Raw genomic sequence first — 17,945 nt, 5'->3', positions numbered from 1 at the left:
CAGATCCGGAGCTACTCTTGGCCGACGAAATCGGCGCGGGGGAGGCGGACACTGTAACCGAATCGGCCAGGGATTGGAAGTGGCCGGAGGGTAGAACCAAGGGGCCGCCGGCCGTGGAGGTGAGGGTAGCCATGTGGGCGCCGCCGGGGGGGTTGGAAAGAGACAGAGAGGTCGGGTGGGGGGGATCAGAGAGAAGAAAGTACGTTAGAGGATAGGAGAGCGAGAGAGACGCGGGATCTAGACCTACGGAGGAGGGGGGAGAGAGATGTGGAAAATGCAAGAGAAGGAGAAAAGGAGATACAAAGAAGGAAAAAAAAAAGAATGGCGAGAGGAAGAATAGGAGATGTAGGAGAAAATAGATACAAAAGGAAGGAGAAATGGAGATATTTATGCAAGAAGGACAAAAAGAGATACAATAGAAGGAGAAAAGGAGATGAAAGACAAAGAGAAAAGGAAGTACGAAAGAAGGAGATGTGACAGAAAGAGAAAAGAAGATATGAGAGAAGAAGAAAATAGATACAAAAGGAAGGAGAAATGGAGATATTTATGCAAGAAGGACAAAAGGAGGTACAAGAAAAGGAGATGAAAGACAAAGAGAAAAGGAAGTACGAGAGAAGGAGAAAATACGAGAGAAGGAGAAAATACGAAAGAAGGTGAGCAGGATATACAGAATACGAAAGAAGGAGGACAAGAGACGAAGAAGAGGAGGAGAAAAGAAAATACGAGAGAAGGAGAAGAAAGATACGATAAAAGGAGATACGAAAGAAGGAGGACAAGGGACACCCCGAGAGGGAAAAGGGAGAAATGAGAGGGATAAAACGAACGAAGAGGAGGGATACAAAGGAGATTTAACAAGGAAAGGAAAATGAAGGTACGTGATTTAAAGAATGAGGAGAGGAAGTGAGAAAAAAACAGGGAAATAAAGAGAGAGAGAGAGAGAGAGAGAGAGGAGGAAAAGAGGGATGGAAATTGGTATTCAACAGGACGAGACAGAAAAGAAGAGAGAAGGAAGACGGGGGAAGGAAGAACGAGAAGGAAGACGGGGGAAGAAGTAAAAAAAGGGATTTTTTTCATGGAACAGGGAGAGAAAGACGTAATATCGAGGCAAAATAGAAATCAGAAGAAAGGTAGGAGAAGGGAGAAGAAGAGAGGAGACAGAATAATATTAAAGAGGAAGGAAAGAGATAAAGAGGATATTGGAAAAAAAGGGTACGAAGATTAGGCGAAAGTGGGGAGAGAGAGAGAGCGTGAGAAAGAGGGAGAGAGAGAGTGGGAGGGAAAGGGAGACATAGAAAGTGGGAGGGTGAGAGACAGACAGAGAGAGAGTGAAAAATCCCCAATTTTAAAAAAAAAAAAAAAAAAAAAAAAAAAAACTCTAAGTAGGTAGGTACCTATATCGAAAATTTGAACTAAAAACAAGGTCAGATTTTGGTATGTTGTGTAGTTACTTATGTATTTTTTTTCTATTATTCTAAAATAAAGAATAAATACCTAATAAAAATAATAATAAAAAAATCTAGTTATTCGTTATTTCTTTTTACTCAGATAAGAATGGTGACATCTCCCCTCCTCTTCTGATTGTTACCGTTAATTGAACCATTATTATTCTTTAATTACTTTTCCTTTTCTCTCTTTTTCACACCTTGAGCAAATCACAAAAGGGTAAACAAGACGGAAGAAAAAGTAATTGAAAAAATCCCCCCATCCAAACCGAAGGAGTAAGGACTGGCTAAAGAGGTGTCCCGACTCTGGGGCCCACAAGGCTTTTGTTCCGGAAAAAGATTGTGTTGTATGTAGGTATATGATTTTATAAGTGAGATTTTGTTTTATCAGGAGATTATAAATATCAAACTCTTGAGCACACGCGCAAGAAAATAGAACCACGCAAAAGCGCAATAAATAGGTAGACCTAGTCATTTTCCGGCAATTTTCCCATGACCATTTTTATATTTCTGTTCCGCCGGAACACATCTTTGTTTTTTCCAAATCTATGGAAAATACGGAAACTGACTAATAAACAGGAAAAATTACAAAAAAAAAAAGTTTCAAAAGATAGGTAGGTACCTACGTACGAAAAACAACAAAACCCGCGAGTCAAGTAGGTAGTGTAGTGTAGGTAGTAACGTACTAGTACGAATGTATAACGTACCTACAGCGTAAAGGTGCATGCAGCATGACTCATAAATCTGGATGTCTAGGCCTAGCTCGCTCTGGCTGAAATGCCTTTGTTCCGGGTAAAAATCGGGAAATCCGTATTTTTTCACCATTTTGCTAGTTTGTACCGTATATGCCGAAAACAAAGTTGGCAACCCTATTTTGCGGCCAAGCAAGCTGCTAAAATGCTATGTCAGCTACTGTGAACTGTGAGCAACAGAACAACCTTTTCAGCGAACTCACAAAAGCTAAAAACAGAGAGGAGAGCAAAGAGCATAAAGAGCTTTTTCCCCTAAATTCTATGTGGTTTGAAGTCGTCACTTCCCTCCCTATATACGCTATGCTCTCCTCTCCACAAAACTTGAATCGTTCCCAAGAAGAACGGCCTAGGGTAAGTGTACCATTTATTCGCCCACCTAAAAAACGTACCATTTATTGGCCCATCTGTACCATACGCCACATAAGTCTGAACTGGACGAAATTTTTCAAGATCCAATTTCATCAAAAGAAAGGGCTTAAAGAACTCTCTCTCTCTCTCTCTCTCTCTCTCTCTCTCTCTCTCTCTCTCTCTCTCTCTCTCTCTCTCTTTCTCTCTTTCTCTGCCTTTCTCTCCCTCCTCTTTTTTTTTATACAATGAAATTCGACAGGATTTTCGTTTCTTCCCTAAGGATAAAACGTAATAACGTAATAAGTGGATCTATGCTGTCGAGGCAGTGTGGACGTGGACGGTTTCAGTTCGATCGACGGCGGTCGACTATATGTGGACCCAGCTTAAGGCACCGGACCACCGGACAAACCGTTCGAAAGTTATGGCGAAACAAACAAAGACAAACAAACAAACAAAATATCGCAAAAAATATTGCGGTTAAAAACTTACAATTCGCTTTGTTTGTTCAAACATGAACTGTTTATCTGAATTATCTGCACTTGAATAGAGTCTTCCGACTCTAAAATCTTTTACTAGTAATTCAGGGTTCGTTTATTATACCCTTCATTATCATTTTATTATTATTATCATTATGCAGATGTTATAAACCTATTAAGTTTTCTGCACTTGAGGGCAAAAAATTTGGGACAGATTTAGGCAAAAGCCGAAAAGAACCAGTGAACAGAAACTTTAAAAAAAACATAGAAAATGTGTAGATGGTGTTTTCCAGATCCTGTTTTCATTGGAAAGGTATATCCAGACAGATAGATACTAGGTATCTACAGCAGCATTTCAGCATTTTTCGAAAATTTGAAATATTTATGTCGGTCGGTCCTGTCCCATGTATTTTATCCCATGGCTAACCCATTTTTCATCTAGGTACCTATATCTAGGTGTAATAGATAGGGAAAGTATATAAATAAATCCTATCTATCTATAGAGGCATTCTAGGTACCCTTCCTGTGGTGTTGGTCACGAAATATTTTGATGGCGATTTTTGAAATGGAAATAAAAGACCTATTTGATGGTTTGATGAATGATTGCGAAATGTCAATCATTTTGCGATGGGATTTTCAGATTTTTTTTCTACCAAGAGAGGTTTTATTGCCATTTGGCGACTAAGGCTAGTAATCACCTCTTGACACATCGCCCGGCCTGAATGGGACCAGATGGTCGCTCATCCGGATATCAACCACGCGCAACGGTGCTTAACTTCAGTGATCCATTGGGAACTGGTGTATTCATGTGCTGTCGCCAATGGCTTAATTCAAGTTCTTTTTTTTCTTTTTTTTTTAAGAGGGTTGACAGAGGAGTCTGTAACTGCTATGGTCTTATCGTCCCGAAATCGAAGAGAGAAGGAAGACAGGATAGGAGAAAGCCAGCCGTTCCGAGAACGAACATTAAACCATCAGGATAAAATCCGCCCCGGGCGGGAATCGAACCCGCGGCCTAGCGCTTACGAGGCAGACGCACTACCAACTAAGCTAACTAGGCTGGCTAATAATCCAAGTTCAAATACGAAATCATTTGGGGACGGGTTTTGTATGAACGCCTAGTAACTATTTAGCTATGCAATGTGCTAAGCAACAATAACGAGCTAGGTCAGTTTTATAGTACCTCAGGTCAGTTATAGTAGCTCTCAGCACATACCTTCAATAAAGTCTTCAATCGATTACTCTATTCAGCATTCTATGGTTTAAGCTTCGTTTTGCGGTAGGGTTGCCAACCGTACGTTATTTCCCGGAACAATCCGTAAGGTAGGCACTCCCTTACTCATATTATTGTATTTATTACTATTGTAATATTGTACCTACTGTTAAAAATATGAATAAATAAAGCACTAATAATACTAATACTAAAAAACGTTTTTGGACCAGCTAAAGGCTCATTTTGGTGTCTTCAGCAAATGTCTTTGTTTCTCAAGTTGACTAGATTGTCAATATAAAATTTACTGATTGTATTTTTTTTTTCTTCTTTTTGGTAGACGGTACTACGTAAAGGGGCTTTTTAGCCCTATCCCGAAAGTACCTGGGAATTGTAATAGAAAGGGGTAAAAAAAAAAAAAAAAAAAAAAAAAATTGTTTAATATTGAACGAGATCTACAGTGAATCTGACCCGAATTTACTGCACAGGATTGTAGATTCTAGCTCTAGAGTCTAATCTAAATTGTCTACAATAAGGATTCAAGGGAAATGAAAGGAAAATCAGTCATCAAGCCGTGTTCACACATAGTCGACAACCGTCGATCGACGAGCTGAATCTATGTTGTCGAGGAAGTGTGGACGGTTTCAGTCGACGTCGATCGACGGCTGTCGACTATGTGTGGACATAGCTTTAAATACCTAAGCATATCATTCTTATTTATTATTTAATCATTAAAAAAGAAAAAAAAATCCGACCCAGAGGACCATTTTCTAATTCCTAGGATAGTTAATAATTAACTAATTTAATTGTACAATTTATGAAGTATTTTTCATTTATGTTTGTAAAGGGGCATCATTTTTACATGGTTTTTGAACTAAATATTATAAAATAATTATACGTTTCATGATCTCTCTCACTCTCCCTCTGTTCCCCTTGGGAAATTGTGATTCCTCATTCATTTTTTCAACGCATAAAATAGATATTTAGGTGCAGAACATATTTATGTACATACATTATTCTTCCACATTCTCTCCCTCTCCCATTAGGTCAATTTATCTGGATTTTATTATTATTATTATTATTTTTTTTTTTTTTTGGTATAGTTAGAGTTGTTAGAGGGTATTAATACGAGGACTTTGGCTTATCCACTAAAAATGGAAGAATTGTAAAACTTCTCTCTCTCTCTCTCTCTCTCTCTCTCTCTCTCTCTCTCTCTCTCTCTCTCTCTCTCTCTCTCTCTTTTTCTCACTCTCTCCTCTTTCTTTTCTCCTCGTCCTTCTCTTATATTTTCTTCCTCTTTTTCCTTTTATCCTCTTTTCCGTCCATAACCTCTATTCTTTTAATCCTCTTGTCTCCTCTTCTTTTAACCTTCCCCTCTTCTTTTTCTCTCCTCTATCTTCTCTACTTTCTTAAACTTTCTTTTTAATCTTATCGTCTATTCCTTCTCCTCCTGTTTTCTTCAGTCCCCATGGCCAAAAAAAGGGGTTTCGGCAATCGGAAACATTTTTTTTTTTTTTTTTAGTTTTGATATCAGCATGAAATTTAGAACATATTCAAAGAAAAAAAAAAAAAAATGGTACTTTTGGGAGACACTTTGCGAAAATTAAATGGTACTCTAAGGGGTTAAAGACTGCTATCGAACCAGTGTTATTCAAAAATTGTAGTCATAAAAACAAAAATTAGAAAAATAAAAATGTGGGCTGGTGGGCCAATAAATGGTACGTTTTTTAGGTGGGCGAATAAATGGTACACTTACCCCATGTGATTTTTGCTACTTTTCAGGAAAGGCACCTGCCTCGGTGGCGTAGTGGTCAAGACGCTCGCCTGGTAAACAGGAGGGCGTGGGTTCGATCCCAGCCGAGGTATGGAATTTTATCCTCAATTATTTGAGAATTTGACCACATAATAATGGAGCTCTAAGGGTTAGGTGGTAGAGAACGCCTAAGGCGTTAACCTCGCCTAGTGGTTGCCTTCCACTCAAGAGTCTATTATTATTATTATCTGACAGGTAAAAACGGATAGGGAACTCTCTCTCTCTCTCTCTCTCTCTCTCTCTCTCTCTCTCTCTCTCTCTCTCTCTCTCTCTCTCTCTCTCTCTCCATATGAAGGGTTAGGTGGTAGAGAACGCCTAAGGCGTTAACCTCGCCTAGTGGTTGCCTTCCACTCAAGAGTCTATTATTATTATTATTATTAATAGAGTAATGTAAAATTTATTCCAGAATTATGTTTTTTTACACATAGGCCCTTTTACATGAAACTCTCATTTACTTTGCATGCAAAAACACCCTACCCCGAGGCAAAAACTTTACACATAGGCCGTTGTTCTACAAGTCTAGTAGATCTAAGGGGGAAAATTACTGAAACTTTTCAGCTTATCGCTCAGAGAACTTGTTGATCATACTATACTAAAGGTCTAGATCGCATTCAAGGCACTAGAAATTCAAGACTATCCACCTAAGTACATTCGAGTGCAAAATATTCGGACCAGATTTCACATCCATTCCTTTACTCTGCCTGACTTGCCTGAATACTTTAAGAACTTTTCTATGTTGCAGGCCAAGTTGAAAGTTGATTCCTCAGGTCCCTAGAGTTAACTTAGCCTAGATGTCTAAACATAGCTTGTTTGCTGCACCTACCTATATATGTTACAGGCCAAGTTGAAAGTTGATTCCTCAGGTCCCTAGAGTTAACTTAGCCTAGATGTCTAAACATAGCTTGTTTGCTGCACCTATATATGTTACAGGCCAAGTTGAAAGTTGATTCCTCAGGTCCCTAGAGTTAACTTAGCCTAGATGTCTAAACATAGCTTGTTTGCTGCACCTATATATGTTACAGGCCAAGTTGAAAGTTGATTCTTCAGTTGTTGACTCAGCCTAGAGGTCTAGACATAGCTTGTTTGCCACTATCAGGTAGACCTGAAAAGGTCCGTCTGTCAGGTCTACCTGATACCTGATAAGCACACACACTATCAGGTAGGTAGATAGACACACTATCTGATGAGGATAAAGGTCGCCACGTTCGGGAATCGAACTGTTAGGCCAGCCACTCACTATCAAGTAGACCTGACAGGTACGGCTGAAAAGATCCTCAGGTCTGATAGTGTGTGGCTGGCCTTATGTAGGAGGCAAAGTTTTAGGATATTATAAGCATTGGGGAGGAATAATAGTAACCTACATGGGATGGACTTCCAGAAATAGTGATGGTTTAGGGAGGGAGTAATGATGGTTTGGGGAGGGAGAAATGTTGATTACAAGGGTGGTAAGTCTCATGGGGAAGTAAAATATGAGAAAGCTTCAACCCTTATGTACCTATACCTATGTATATTGATGAATATTAATGACAAGATGAGACCGTTTTCTCTTTCTTCGCCGTCTCCCGTGTTCAGACTGTGGGTCGGCGTTTTTCGTCAGCCTCTCAAGCAGCCCTCTGGTAATAGCTTTGGGCTGACATTTGGTTTTGACTTCAAATTTTTACGAGTGGATGCCCTAAAGGGTTAAAGCACCTGGGGATTTGACACATAGGATGTTTTGCTAAAGGTAAAACTACAACATTATATTAAATCTATGTAATACATAGTATGTGTACCTACTAGGTATACATTGTATAGGAGGGAATAGGGGTAGGCACACAAAATATATAGGTACATCTATGTACTTAACTAGGTAGTTTAGGTGAAAATATTTTTGTCTATGTAAGTATAAAAGAGGGAGGCGAGGGTATATATTTATGTACATAGGTGTAGATGGGTATGTATGGTATGTATATAATGTATATTATTGATGTCTATGTAAATATGGGAGGGAAGAGAAGGGAGGGGAGGGTGGAGGTGTCATTTCCCATTTTTCAACCCTTGACCAGGTTATAGTCTGATGCTGTGACGATTGTGAAGAGGGGAGTGACCCGAGAGAGACAGAAACAGGACAGGAGGGAGAGGGAGGTAAAGAGAGAAACAGGGATGGAAAAAGAGAGGACGGTGAGATTATATTTGTCCAAAAAAAAAAAAAAAAAAAAAAAAAAAAAAAACGGGATATTTTGTCAAAAAGGGGATATTTTGTCAGAAAGGGGATATTTTGTCAGAAAGGGGATATTTTGTGAGAGGGGGATAATTTGTAAAAAAAGGGATATTTTTTCAAACTATATAAAAGCGATTGAGTTTTAGCGACTTTGGCTTTTAAACGACTTGCGACGCGACGGTGTGTTTTACCTTGGAAAAATGCTCAGGTCAACCACGGATTGAACTCAATCCTGAGACAATCCACGGTGGTAAAACTCGACCTTTCGGCGCGAGCGACCTGTTGTCCGCAGTGTTAAAGCGCCTAGAAGGATGAAAAGAAAATCGACCTTTTTTTGGAAGTTTGGAACAAAAAGGTCACTCTGACTCACCTAGTGTGGAAGCTATGGATTCAGGAGGCGAGGTCTGGGTGTCCTGGGTTTGAGACCCGGCCGTGTTGTGGCCTCCGGAGGCCTTGCCGCCAGGGCCGGAGGTTAGGCCGGCCAAACCGAATGTGGACCGCTTGATGGCCGCCAATTCTAACATCAATTCCTCGTGCTGAACATTCTGCAGTTCGGTCTTCTTCTCCAGCTCTCGGATCTTGGACTGGAAAAAAAAAATCGTCGGACTTCATGTTAGTAATTGAAAAAACATCGAACCCGGGACTGAATAGTTACAGATTATTATTATACGTAATTACCTACATAATATAGGTACCTAAATATTATGTACGTAAGCTACTTATTTTATTTTTTATGCCATGGTTTATTTTGCCTCTTGCAATAGGTGTAACAAATTGACAGCAAAAATGTCTCTGTTCATTGTTCAAGTTTGTTGCCTTAAAAATGTTTGCCTCATTCTTGACAACTTCTATACGTACGTACCTGTAGACTTCAGATGAACAAAGTTTATAATTAGGTAAGTACCTAGGTAGGTACATATCTACTATCTATGTAGGGTAAGTGTACCATTTATTCGCCCACCTAAAAAACGAACCATTTATTGGCCCACCTGTACCTACGCCACAAGTCTGAACCAAATGAACTTTTTCAAGATCCAATTTCATCAAAAGAAAGGGCTTAAAGACTGCTATCGAACCAGTGCTATTCAAAAAGTGTAGTCATAAAAACAAAAATTAGAAAAATAAATGTGAGCAGGTGGGCGAATAAATGGTACACTTACCCTATCTAGCTATCTACAAGTGCATAATGTTCATTTTGCAGTACTTGAGCCTAGTTCACACCAGCAACATTTTCATCAGAAACATTGTTTCTCAACAATCCAGAAATGTCTTTGCAACACTCTAGCAACTTTTTTACTCTCCACAGACTTATCTCTGATTTTTTTTTTTTACACCCCCCTGCCACTTTTTTTTCTTCCCCACACTTTTTTCTTTTTTTTTTTTTTTTTTTTTTTTTTTTTATTATTATTCTGTCTTTATCCAGGTGCCCTAGGTTTTATCTTGAAAGTTGCTCACCATTCAAAACATTTGTCTTGCAACATTGCGCAACTGTTGCGAAACAAATGTTATCGGTGTGTACGAACCTTTGCCTGCTTTACACGTCACACGAACTTTCTGACGGCAAAATTCTTTCCACCTTCTTTTCAAATGAACTCTTCTTGCGAAATTAGTGGCAGAATTTTTAATTTTCAAACTTTTTTCATTTTCTTCTTCTTCTTCTTCTTCTTCTTCTTCTTCTTCTTCTTCTTCTTCTACTGCTTCTTCTTCTTCTTCCTCCTTCTCTTCTTCTTTTTCTTGTGATAATCACATTCAGTTTTGCGGCAAAAAGAAAACCGCAAACTCTTACCGACTTCTTCACTGCACTTATCGAATATCTATGTTACAGGCCAAGTTGAAAGTTCATTCCTCATTTCCTCAGGTCCCTAGAGTTAACTTAGCCTACATAGCTTGTTTACTGCACCTATCTATGTTGCAGGCCAAGTTGAAAGTTGATTCTTCAGTTGTTGACTCAGCCTAGAGGTCTAGACATAGTCAACTCTGCCTGACAGTTTTAGGCAATGTAATAAAGTGGTTGATAATATCAACAATCAACATTCTCCAGGCAAAATTTGTCTACATTGGTATTTATATTGTTTGACTAACAGCTTATTATTATTAAATGTTTTGTCCTATTTTTATGAAATTTGGCAATTCAGCGCAAACATGAATTGTTTATTATAGACATAGGTATTTGATACAAGAATTTTTTTTAATATAAAGAAACAATAACATCTAGGTAAGTAGGTACCTACCTTAGCTACCTACACACACAGATTTTTATTTATTTATAATATTTTTTTATTATTATTTGCTTTCTATATATTACTACAGTTACAGCGAAGCTATACTAGTACATAATGAGAAAGTATTGCAATCAGTCCATTTATTATTATTATTATTATTATTATTATTATTATTATTATTATTATTATTATTATTATTATTATTATTATTATTATTATTATTATTATTATTATTATTTAATTTTGCGGTAATCGAACCCATTGGCGGCTCTTACCTGCAGCGCCTCTATGCTTTCGCTACACTTGGATTTGTCGGATCCGGTTTTGAACTTGATGGCGGCCTGTTTTTCACGTAATGCCGCCAAACAGTCAGCGTGCTCTCTCTCCAGCTCCTTCTTCTTTTCCGTGACATCGCGCATTTGCTGGCGGAAAATGGAAAAAATAAGAGATATATTATACAATATGGGTAAATGAAAGATGAGAGACATTTGGAGAAATGAGAGATAAGAAACACGTGGAAAGAGGAGAATGAATAATTATAGTAAGAAAAATAAGTGCTTCACCGGCGTTTTTATAATGTCGTACAAATGAAACAGCTGCTACATTAGACTCTTGTGGTCTGTGTTTTATCATGCCCATCCCGTAGCATGCTCTCATCAGATGGGCGAGAAGAGACACAACACTTCCCATTTAGGTGCTGGGTCAACACGAGAACACCAGAAAGTAACGCGTTGAAGAGTACAATAATTGAGGAGCTGGGTGCAAAAAGGGCAATAAATGAAAATCACCAAACTGAGATATTTAACTTTAAAGTTTTCAATTTTTCATCAAAATCATTGAAAAGTGTGTTTACAAAAAACGCTGTAACTCATAAAAAATATAAAATAAAAAAGTTGTGACTGCAGTTCAAACGCTGGAAGATAGAGCGCACCACGTTCTATTAAAAAAAAAAAAAAACTGTTTTACGCAAAAAGGGCAAAAAATCCATATTTCCCTTTTTGCACCCAGCTCCTCAATTTCCTTTGTGACGGGGGTTTTACCCTTGGGTTTGGGGACAATCTACGTTAAGCTCGACAAGCCTGAGTGGGGCCTGGAAAAGCCAGCAGCATGCGATTGCCCAGCTACCTATGCGATTTAGGTTACCTAAATAGGGTCATAGAAAGTAATATTTTTTTATAGGATAAGTAAAGTAAAAATGGAAGCTACTGATGGCACCCTCGTAAATCCCAGATGGCGCAGATTGCTGTCTAATTTGTCACTAAGTGAAATCCAGAACACCGATCAACTGGAGTATTCATTACGCTTACGCAGCTGTGCACCTAACTAATTTGTAAAGAAGAAGAAGATGAAGAAGGAGGAGAAGAAGAAGAAGAGATGGGGAAGAAGGAGAAAAAGAAGATCAAGAAGAAGGAGGAGGAGAAAGAGAAGAAGAAGAAGGAGGAGGAGACGAAGAAGAAAAAGAAGAAGAATTGAATTGAATTGTTCATATTTATTTTTTTTCTTAAAAAACTATACATGGTTTCATCCCCTAAGCTATTTCTCTAACTTTTTGGGGGATGGCTCTCTCCTATTAATTTGTATAATAGGGGAAAAGAGGGAGAAGAAAAAGAGGAAGAAGAGGAGAAGGAAAAGAAGAAGACGAAGAAGAAGAGGAGGAGGAGGAGGAGAAGAAGAAGAAGAAGATGAAGAAGAAGAAGAAGATGAAGAAGAAGAAGAAGAAGAAGAAGAAAGTAAAGTTGAGAGATGAGGATTTCTGAGAATGATGGAAAGAAAAATGGGAAGAGGAAAGTGAAAAAAAAGTGGATTTAAAATTAGAAATCCAGATATGAACCTATACAGAAAAGAGGAAGAAGAAGGAGGAAGAAGAAGAAGAAGAAGAAGAGGAGGAGGAGGGAGGAGGAAAAGATGAAGACGTAGAAGAAATTGCAACTTAGGATCTCTGGAATAATTTTTTCCAGGAAAAGAAATGCCGGCAGCTCATTTGCATTAAAATTGCAAGTAATGACGTAGGTAAAAAGATCACAATATCAGATCTGGTATTAGAAGGTATTGCATTACAATTCAAGAGACCAAGAGAGAAGTTCCAAAAACTTCCTCAGAAAGATAAAAGACAGATTCTTAGAAAGACGAGACAAATGAGAAGGATTCTTTGTTTGTTTCTTATCGGGAAGAGATTTCAAATGAATTTGATAAGCATAAATGCTTGTCACAAATGTCGTTCCCAGATTAACAAACTACGCTAAATTGTATCCTCAATTTGGACTCGAACTGCCAAATTTCAGATCTGTTAACCACTTCACCATAATTTAAACAAGGTTTTGTTTACTTATTTGAATACTTTACTTATGAAATACACAAGTCCTTGTTTAGACTGCGGGAGTAAAGGGACTTTTCAGTCTCATTCTGGCAGGATAAACAAGTTATATTCTATTCCAGTGATTCCCAAAATGAGGTCCGCGGCCCAGAGGGGGTTGTGAAGGACTTCAAGGCCCCCTACACGACTTACCTTAAGGATCTCATCGAGACTGTCCTGCTTGCCGCCGGCTGAGGCGCCCACGCCGTTGATACTGGCGCCCTGGTGGTGACCTTGAGAACTACACTGACCGCTAGCGCTGCCCGCGGTGCTCGGGTGAGTTACATACTGGAGCTGGTGCACTTGCTTCTGCAGGTCGGAATTCTGGAGGGTCAACTCTGAGTTCTTCTCGAGGACACGGACCAGTTGATCCTCCTGAGAACAAGTCATATTTGGGTCACAAATAGGTAAGATCAGCCACTCAATATCAGGTAGACCTGAAAAGGTCCGTCTGTCAGGTCTACCTGATACCTGATAAGCACACACACTATCAGGTAGGTAGATAGACAATTAGACACACTATCTGATGAGGATAAAGGTCGCCACGTTTGGGAATCGAATTGTTAGGCCAGTCACTCACTATCAAGTAGACATGACAGGTACGGCTGGAAAGATCCTCAGGTCTGATACCTGATAGTGTGTGGCTGGCCTTATGTTAGGAGGCAAAGTTTTAGGATATTCCGTCTGTCAGTTCTGATACCTGATAATAGTGTGTGGCTGGCCTTATGTAGGAGGCAAAGTTTTAGGTTATTATAAGCATTGGGGAGGAATAATAGTAACTACATGGGGGATGGACTTCGAGAAATAGTGATGGTTTAGAGAGGGAGTAATGATGGTTTGGGGAGGGAGAAATGTTGATTACAAGGGTGGTAAGTCTCATGGGGAAGTAAAATATGAGAAAGCCTCAACCCTTATGTACCTATGTATATATTGATGAATATTAATGACTAGATGAGACCTTTTTTCTTTTTCTTCGCCGTCTCCCGAGTTCAGACTGTGGGTCGGCGGTTTTCGTCAGCCTCTCAAGCAGCCCTCTAGTAATAGCTTTGGGCTGACATTTGGTTTTGACTTCAAAATTTTACGAGTGGATGCCCTAAAGGGTTAAAGCACCTGGGGATTTGACACATAGGATGTTTTGCTAAAGGTAAAAGTACAACATTATATTAAATCTATGTAATACATAGTATGTAATACATAGTATGTATACATTGTATAGGAGGGAATAGGGGTAGGCACACAAAATATATAGGTACATCTATGTACTTACCTAGGTAGTTTAGGTGAAAATATTTTTGTCTATGTAAGTATATAAAGGAGGGAGGCGAGGGTATATTTATGTACATAGGTGTAGATGGGTATGCAGTATGTATAATGTACCTATATGTATTATTGTGTCTATGTAAATATGGGAGGGAAGAGAAGGGAGGGGGAGGGTGGAAGTGTCATTTCCCATTTTTCAACCCTTGACCAGGTTATAGTCTGATGCTGTAATGATTGTGAAGAGGGGAGTGACCTGAGAGAGAGACAGAAACAGGACAGGAGGGAGAGGGGAGGTAAAGAGAGAAACAGGGATGGGAAAAGAGAGAAGAGGGAGATAGAAAGAGACGAAAATAGAGAGATTAGGAAAAGAGGGGAGAAAGAGAGAGAGAGAGAAAGAAAATAACTACAACAATGTAAATGGTGATATGCTCCTTGTAAAAAAAAAATCTGGTGTGAACATCACACGACTTTCTATTACATTAAGTCGGACAGTTCTAAAAGTTTCACTATTCGATTCCGCGTGAAAAATCACATGGGATCAACTATTCGGGGTAATAGAGAACACATAGTGGGGGTCAAAGAAGGAGTGGGGTGAAGAGAGAACACTGATGTGGAAATAAATAGAGGGGAGAGAGAACGAGAATGAGAGAAAGAGAATGAGGGGAAGATAAGGAAGGGGAAACAGAAGTTAAAGGGAACATTGTCTCAGAACGAGGGTTTTTAGAGAGGGGAGATAAAATGGAGGAAGGGTAAGAGGAGGAGAAGATTTTGAGGGGAAGGGTTAGAGAAGGTAGGGGAGGTGGAAGAGTTATCATAGGTGGGGAAGAAGTTATAGAGCAGAGAAGGGAGTTAGAGGAGGGGGTGGGGGAAAGGTAGAAGTTGAGAGGAGACGAGGAGATGTAGGAGGAGAGTGGAGAATCCTTTAGAAGAGGGGTTACGGAAGAATAGGAAGAGAGAGAGAGAGAGAGAGGGGAAGGCTTTAGGAGAGGGGAGAGAAGATTAAAGTCGGGAAAAGGGTCGGTGGAAGTTAAGAGGAAGAGTTATCGTCGGAGGGGAGGTTTAAGAGAGGGGAAGAAAGGAGGGGAGAATAGGGGAGAGAGATAAAGCGAGAAGGGAAGGGGGGCGAGACAATATGGGAGAGAGGAGAAGGGAGTGTTTAGGGGAGGGGGCGAGACAGTATGTAGGTTAAGTTAGAACACGAAGCTCTCTTGTTGACTTCTCAGAGTAGAAGAAGAGAGAAAATAATAAACAGACAAAGGAAGAAAGAAGGAGAAGAAAAAGGAGGGAGGGAGGAAAAGGAGAAGAAGAGGAGGAGGAGTAGAAGAGGAAAAGCGGGGGGGAGAAACAATGTCAGCGTGTCTGTCTACGACATGAGAGAGAAATGACGCACGGGTCAAAAATAAATCTGATATTAAATCTAGGGTTGCCAGATCATTTTCAGCCCAAAACGGGACAAGCGACCTAAAACGTCAAAAAAAAACGGGATTTTGGATGAAAATACGGGACAAGTCTGACAATTATTCGTTAAAGTTCTATTGCATGGTTCGTACCTTTTATTAGTCTGATAGTGACAGCAAAAGTCAGTAATATAAAGGAATTTTAATTGTGTTATAAGCATAAATGCTTGTCACAAATGTCGTTCCCTGATGCTTAATATACTACGCTAAATTTCATGACATGACTTGGACTCGAACCACCAACCTCCAGATTCGAAGTCCACCGTGCCAACCACTGCACCACTGAGATTGGTAAAAGTCAGTAATATTCTACCTACATTACAAATTTAGGTCCCTATTTACATATGTTTGAACTATACCTATGAAATATATAAGACCTTATTTAGACTGCGGGAGTAAAGGGACTTTTCGGTCTCATTCTGGCAGGATAAACAAGGTATATTCTATTCTATTCTATTCTACTTACTTACTTCTTGAAATACTTAGTTCCTATAGGTTGAAATATACTTAAGTCCCTATAGGTTAAAATATTGTGGGAACCATTTAGGCTTTTTTTAGGAACTTTATTTTCTCTATGGATTCTACGGTATAGGGGTTAGGTAACACACAAAAAGAATTTTTGATGACTTTTCAATCCTTTAATCTACATAATAATGGATTTTATATAACTATGTACCTTCATAGGCTGCCTCTACCTCTTTCTTTTCCAGACGGATGAAGATGAAGCTGAAATCAGGGAAAGTGAGAAGTTTTTGTTTACCCAAGCAAAACGGTAGTTCTGTGAACTTCAACAATGATGGGGACCAAAGCAGAGTCCACACTTAGACCTGTCACTCGTTCCTCGTTCTCAGGTAGACCTGACAGGTAGATCTGATCAGGTGTACCTTCCTGTCAGGGGTACCTGATAGTGAGTGGCTGGCCGTGTACGTCCCGAGTACTTTGGGTCTCCGTACCAATTAGGTTGTTTCATAAAAACATCAACCATGTTGGCCCCAGTAGCTATGCGTATTCACGAGGCTGAGTGGGCCCCGCTACAGCCAGTCACAGAATTGATCATTTGGATGGTACAATTTTTTTGACCCCACCGGGAGTTGAACCCGGGCCTCCAGCGTGCAAGACCACTACGCTGTGGGAGATGACATCCACTTACCATTTGTATGATGTTGGCTTGCATCATGGGTTTGATGATAGCTAGGATCTTGTCAATGAGAGGATAGGTGTTGATAACGTGAATGGACTTCAGACGGACTGGGTGACACTCCTGAGAGAAGAAACGTAAAGTAATAAATTAAGAAATAAAAAATAATAAATACTTACATAATTATGTAAATAAATAGAAGGAAGCTTTTTTTTAGCTATTTCAGACAAAGACTGTTTTTGGTCCAAACGTTCAGATCCAGAAGTCGCGTTCAGATCCAATGTACAAAATCAGTAGCCTTCTCAGGTCGTATTAGAGTGGGGCTTGCCAAATCAGAATTGAGATTAATCCGCCTACGAATGAGCTATAATGAATAGACTGAATACCCAGAATTGAAGCCAAATCCGACTTCTTGAAACTCTTCACCACTCAAACACCAATCTGAATTCCTCTATCTATTCCTGCAAATGTACACCCACGTGAATTTTCATCTACATCCAAATGCATCTCACCTGAATATACACCATGAAGTTCTTCACCAGGTTGAGCTGGGTGGTGGTCTTGGCCAAATGGCCGAACGAAAGGCCACTCATATCAAACACCACCACGTACCCCTCCATCAAACCATCCTCCGAAATGAAGAGGTCATTGACCGCAAAGAAGGCGCGCAGAGTGTCTGCGTAGTTAAATATACTGAGGTCCTCTCTCCTTGTCTCTCTCTCTCACTCTCTCTTTCTCTCTCTCTCACTCTCTCTTTCTCTCTCTCTCACTCTCTCTTTCTCTCTCTCTCTCACTCTCTCTCTCTCTCTCTCTCTCTCTCTCTCTCTCATATGGAACTGTTACTACTGAGGTCTTATCGTCTCTGTAGGGAAGTGAGAAGGAAGACAGGATAGGAGAAAGCCAGCCGTTCCTAAACGTTCCTTTAGGCTGGCCACATTTTCTTACTTTGAGGTTGGGTCTCACCAAACTAACAGCCTGTTAGCTTTCATTTAACAGGTCTTCTAGGAGCTGAAAAAATATTGGTGAATTCCAACCCGAGTCAATTTTTTAAAGAAAGAATCCCAATATTTCTATTTCTTGTCTCCTTCTTCATATTTTTCTTTCTTTTCTATTTAAAAATGGTCTGTGTTGAATGTTTTTGTCAACTATCAGCAAAATCGGATGACTCACAGTCACAGGTAGTGTAATAATCGAGAAACTTTTTTGTTTAACACCCTCAAAATTCCTTTCAACAACTCAAAATTCATGCTACTGCCTACAAAATTCTGTATTTTGAT

The 17,945-nt window shown here is 39.5% G+C and overlaps 2 protein-coding genes across 2 annotated transcripts; both read right to left on the bottom strand.

Moving 5' to 3' along the window:
* Positions 1 to 7,710: 7,710 nt before the first annotated feature.
* On the bottom strand, positions 7,711 to 13,203 carry LOC103509120 (peripheral-type benzodiazepine receptor-associated protein 1-like). Its single transcript, XM_008473710.1, has 4 exons — positions 12,967 to 13,203; positions 10,736 to 10,882; positions 8,609 to 8,822; positions 7,711 to 7,727 (listed from the first exon to the last, which is right to left on the bottom strand). The coding sequence occupies exons 1-4, from the start codon at positions 13,201 to 13,203 to the stop codon at positions 7,711 to 7,713; spliced, it is 615 nt and encodes a 204-aa protein (XP_008471932.1).
* A 3,005-nt stretch (positions 13,204 to 16,208) lies between these two features.
* On the bottom strand, positions 16,209 to 17,366 carry LOC103509119 (alpha-tocopherol transfer protein-like). The gene is made up of 3 exons (XM_008473709.1): positions 17,181 to 17,366; positions 16,681 to 16,791; positions 16,209 to 16,256 (listed from the first exon to the last, which is right to left on the bottom strand). The coding sequence occupies exons 1-3, from the start codon at positions 17,286 to 17,288 to the stop codon at positions 16,209 to 16,211; spliced, it is 267 nt and encodes an 88-aa protein (XP_008471931.1). The 5' UTR covers positions 17,289 to 17,366.
* Between the last annotated feature and the right edge of the window lie 579 nt (positions 17,367 to 17,945).

The sequence above is a fragment of the Diaphorina citri genome, unplaced genomic scaffold (genome assembly GCF_000475195.1).
Source record: "Diaphorina citri unplaced genomic scaffold, Diaci psyllid genome assembly version 1.1 scaffold469, whole genome shotgun sequence".
NCBI lineage: Eukaryota > Metazoa > Arthropoda > Insecta > Hemiptera > Psyllidae > Diaphorina > Diaphorina citri.
This window is presented reverse-complemented; position numbering and strand designations above follow the sequence as displayed.

Bases quoted from the DNA above. Each gene is read 5' to 3' on its own strand.
- LOC103509119 (XM_008473709.1), bottom strand. From the start codon at position 17,288: ATGGAGGGGTACGTGGTGGTGTTTGATATGAGTGGCCTTTCGTTCGGC. The intron at 16,792-17,180 runs GTGAGATGCATT...TTCTTCTCTCAG, and splicing joins ACTTCATGGTGTATATTCAG to GAGTGTCACCCAGTCCGTCT. The intron at 16,257-16,680 runs GTAAGTGGATGT...CCCTGATTTCAG, and splicing joins AAGCCAACATCATACAAATG to CTTCATCTTCATCCGTCTGG.
- LOC103509120 (XM_008473710.1), bottom strand. From the start codon at position 13,203: ATGACTTGTTCTCAGGAGGATCAACTGGTCCGTGTCCTCGAGAAGAAC. The intron at 10,883-12,966 runs GTAAGTCGTGTA...ATTTTCCGCCAG, and splicing joins GTCTCGATGAGATCCTTAAG to CAAATGCGCGATGTCACGGA. The intron at 8,823-10,735 runs GTAAGAGCCGCC...TTTTTTTTCCAG, and splicing joins AAAGCATAGAGGCGCTGCAG to TCCAAGATCCGAGAGCTGGA.